The following is a 4,769-nucleotide window of genomic DNA, read 5'->3' as shown; positions in this document are numbered from 1 at the left end:
TTCGAGATACGTCCGAGTTATTTCCCTTTTGAGAACTCTCGTACATAGTAAGACGAAAAACAAATTGTTTACACGCGGAAGTGGGACAAATATTCACCACCGCATAAGCGAATGTGCTTTGTAAGTTTATCTTATGCAGTTTCATCGCCCGATTTGACTGATACACTAAGTAAATGATAAGTATTCAAGGAGTAATTAAATACTTGCAATTCTTATTATATCACGTTATTTTGTTGCACCTACCTATCATATTACTTGCAAATATGGCAGTGTTTATGTTCCCACTTTAGTAAAACATTTCCGTCAATAGTATTTTATATTTGTTACATTAAATATTTAAAGACAGTCGGTTTTAATACATCTTATCATCTTTCTCACCGACTGCAAGATCCATGCTGTCCCACGTAAGCATTCAAAGTTCCAATAAAGGCACCTCCTACACAGGCGAGCTCTAATCTCAAAAATAGCACATTGTGCTCTTATCAATTTTTTATACTATCAAATTATTTAAGAAATCCGTGGTTTTGTGTATGCAGGTCGAGAATTCAAAAACCGAGGTTTTATGTTTCAAACAACATTTTTCGACCTCGAAGGTTTTCCTGCAACATCCAATAAAAACATTATTCTACGACGGCTCAGAAATATACAGGCGATCGTTTACTTATATGCCACTAATCAGGTCACTGTGGGGTCATAGTAGTTTCCGACACGGCAAGGGTTACATGTCTTTGCTGACAAAATTTTTTAAAGGTGAGACGGTAGGGTATACATTGTACTACTATAGATGTACTTTGAAAAATATTTGAAATACTTGGTATTTATTTTGATTGATTGATTGTATCTTGCTTAACGTCTCGCTCGAGAATATTTCACTCATATGGAGACGTTAGTTTGATGTTCATGGATTTTATCAACTGCTTCAAATACAAAGTCCACAAAACTAAACACACGTGCAAGAGGGTTAGCTTGTCAGTACCTCGTCAATGTTGGTTTACATGTGTGTTGATCTCGTGGTAGAAATTCGTGTTTAAAAAGGCATTTTCCTTAGAGGGTATGCTTGGATGACCATGTAATCCATTTTCTCTTGAACAAATTGTAAAATAAAGTTTAATTCTGTTATTGTAGTAAGCAACATCGTAACTTCAAGGACACTCTTTTTGGTTATATATCTATCATTGCAGAAGTACAATTCACTGTGATGAATGTTGTAAAAGATATTTTTGAAATAATTAGGCAAGGGTATTTCTGTCATTTCTTTTCATGACACTAGTGTTTTCAGCGTCGGAGTCCCTCAGAGGCTTCCAAAACTAAATAGATGTTGGCTTTCCGCAGTCCAGACAGAAACATATCCAGAGGCGCCGAGCGAAACTGCTGACTCATGAAGAAAATATCCAGAAGTTGCACGCATAACTCAATAAGGACAAGAGAGAGGAAATAGTGTCCCATTTAATATCGTCTTTCTTAGATGAATATCATCTTTTTACGCCGCGAGAAAGTTCGTCTGCATATATAAATTATGCTATGCCGTCCTGGATCTCAGCGATTAGAAAAATCACCAGATTAATGCAAATCAGAGCGTTGAGTCTCTGTATTTGTGTTTTTTCCTGCGTTACAGCAGGTTCTATTTATTTGATCCTCAGAGGCTTCCAAAACGAAAGAAATGTTAGCTTTTCGGAGTCCAGACCGAAACATATCCAGAAGCGCCGAGCGAAACTGCTGACTCATAAAGAAAAATATCCAGAAGTTGCACGCATAACTCAATAAAGACAAGAGAGAGGAAATAGTGATCCATTTCATATCGGTTTCCTTCGATAAGATTATTCTTATGTCGTCCCCAGAAAGCTCATCTGCATATATAAAATATGCTACGCCGTCCTGGATCTCAGCAATTAGAAAAATTACCAGAATAATGCAAAGCAGTACGGTGGTTCTCTCTAATTGTGCTTTTTTCTGCGTTACAGCAGGTCCTATTTTCTGTCGCGTATACAGAAGATAAAGCAACATCACGGTAGTGAACAGGAGAACGGCAACTGGAAGTACGCTATTAAGTAGTCCATAAAATATATAGAATATCATGTCTGACGTTTTAGTATCACCAAATGCATTGATTAAACCACGTGACACATGTCTAACGCAACTGGACGGCAGCGATTCATTGTGATAGTAGTTCGTATAGATTGGAAGCTCGGCAATGTAGATACCAAAGGCTTTATAGAGATTAAGCAGGAACGAAACAGTAACAATCACAGCAATTTCTATAATTGTTGCCCGGTTGCTGCATATTCTGTTGTATTTGAAAGGCAATGCTACAGCCAGCAGACGCTGTGTGCCAAGAAGAGCAGTACACCAATTCGATGTCATTCTAAAAATCTGGTAAATAATATACAATACATGATTCGCTATGCACCATCGATATGTGACGTAGAGATTCTGGTAGTTTTTAGCCATATTGAAATAGATTGCCTCCGGTAGCCGTGTCATACATATGATGGAATCCGAAATCGCCAGTGACGTCAGAACAACAGAGGTAGGAGAACGGGAACTTCGGAAGATGAAAACTGAGATCAGCAACATGTTTGTTAGTATAGTAATAAGAGCTACGAAAAATGTTACATAGCCTCGTATCGGAATTTCCCAGTCTTCAACATACTCGTATTTTTTAGCGTAAAAATAGTAGTATTCCAGAGGTTGGTAATAGTTCCCGGTCCCATCGTCCCCGTCAGAACCGTAGTAATATGTTTCGTCTCCAGTGTTATTCAGTCCGCTGAATGATGAATTTTGTTTGGTTTCGTTTATCATCCCGTTTATTTGATAGTCTTTTCTATTACATCTGTTTACTCAACAAAGAGTTGCTTTTTAATAACACATCAGCTGTTGATAATCTGATCTGTCAACACTCAAACCCTACATGTATATATGGTTTATACCCGTACTTTTAAAGACACCGGAAGTACGTATCTAATATTGTGTCATTTTTAAAAGTAGCAGGGAAGGAAAGAGGAAGGTTGAATCAGAATTAGTTCAACCCCATTAACATGAAGCATTGTTATACTTTGATCTGAGATGAACCGCCGCTTACTAATCAACCAACCTCTTCTATCTTATGTCCTTCGACATGGTGACCTGTCTGACTTCTTAAACACCAACATACTAGTATCTTCATCCAATCGAAACTATTTACATAGTAGCATCTATACTTCTAAATTAACAATTTTTGCCAATAAACTCCGAAACTCGTGCTCCAGAGTTACTGTTTGCACCTTTAATATTATTCCATATGTGAGGTGAAGTCCGTAAGCTATGATAGAATCTTTCTTCATTAGTCAGTATCCTAAATTTAATTAAAAACATACTTTCGTTTTCGATAAACTACCCTGAAATAGCAAAAAATGAGAGTAAACGCTTTGGCGAATTTAAACAAGTTCTATTTTTTCTTCGTCTTTTTAATGACGACTTAAGGTGGGTCCTTAGTCCTGGAATTTTGGGGTTTAGGTAGCATTTTTTTTAATCAATAAATTAACATTCAGAGTAATGAAAAAAGGCAAAGCAGTTAAGGATTTCCGTATTAATTTTCATTACAGACACTACTGAAGTCGTGTACCCCTATGTAGATTTTTATGAAATTCATTTGAAACAGTTATTTGTTGTTATTTTAAAATAAAAACAACAAAATATTTTTTGAATTGTATTTATTTATCGGGAAACATGTCAATAACTAAAACACATATCATTTTCAATATGTTCATCAAGTTTTAGAATGATATGTGCAAAATTATTGAATTAGCGTTATTCTCCAAAATGTTAAAAAAACAAAACAAATGTGGACGCATTTTCCTTATTGCATGGTTTACATATCATTTTTTCTGTTTATATTAGTAGATGTACATCTTTTATAGTTATTTGTGCAAAAAATCCATACCTTTCCTTAATAATTTCAAATCTATAGATTCCAGAGTATGTATACCCCCATAAAAAAACGAAGTCTGGCACCATAGAGTTGAGCTATTCAAAATCACCCGGGATTAAAATTTTATGTAATTTCATGAAAAGACACAGATAATGATTCCTTGTCACCTTGGTAAAATGTTTGTCAAAAATAAAGGAAATCTATCGCATAATGAACTTGATAAATAATTTAATGAAAACAGAGTTATTGTCCTTGGATTCAATATTTTGAAACATATTGACTTTTCAAATATAACTAAGACTTTTGAAATATTTTATGGCTAACAAGATTTTTTACAATAACTATTGAAAAAGGCTCCAACAAAATTTATGTTCCTGTCATTAAATCATTGACTTTGCAAAATCCCATGACGTCACAGGAGTATGGAACTACGTTAAGATAATAACTAAATATAGATTTGAGGAATTTCAGAATTACTCAGTAGAAAGTTCAAATTGGATATTAACGATATCAATAATATGTTTATGGGTGATAACGAAAAAAGATATCAAAATTACCGGAAAAGCACTACACTAAAAGTGCATTTGATGATATCGGTCCATCTTTAATTAATTAGATTTGTTACATGTATAGTTGCATCATGGTAAATTTACTTCCAGTTAACGTCGCAATTCAGGAGGGTGCCAAAACGCCGGAAGCGGAATCAACAAAAACACCAAAACCCGAGCTCCGACTTGTCTGGACAGCTACCAATAAGATAATGCAGACAGTAAACATTGTGCACTTCATGATCATTAGGTTGTTTATTGTAGATGATTCAGCTCATTGTCCTTATATTATGTGAACGTTTTTCATCATTTGA

At 35.1% G+C, this 4,769-nt stretch overlaps 1 protein-coding gene across 1 annotated transcript; it reads right to left on the bottom strand.

Moving 5' to 3' along the window:
- Nucleotides 1-1,421: 1,421 nt before the first annotated feature.
- On the bottom strand, nucleotides 1,422-2,952 carry LOC130054800 (sex peptide receptor-like). Its single transcript, XM_056165671.1, has one exon. It carries the CDS (start codon nucleotides 2,797-2,799, stop codon nucleotides 1,561-1,563), a length of 1,239 nt encoding a protein of 412 aa, XP_056021646.1. The 5' UTR covers nucleotides 2,800-2,952; the 3' UTR covers nucleotides 1,422-1,560.
- Between the last annotated feature and the right edge of the window lie 1,817 nt (nucleotides 2,953-4,769).

The sequence above is a fragment of the Ostrea edulis genome, chromosome 5, assembly GCF_947568905.1.
Source record: "Ostrea edulis chromosome 5, xbOstEdul1.1, whole genome shotgun sequence".
NCBI lineage: Eukaryota > Metazoa > Mollusca > Bivalvia > Ostreida > Ostreidae > Ostrea > Ostrea edulis.
Note: the sequence above shows the minus strand (reverse complement) of the source record. Positions and strands in the feature narration are given on the sequence as shown.

Coding starts and splice junctions, on each gene's coding strand:
- LOC130054800 (XM_056165671.1), bottom strand. CDS start 2,799: ATGATAAACGAAACCAAACAAAATTCATCATTCAGCGGACTGAATAAC.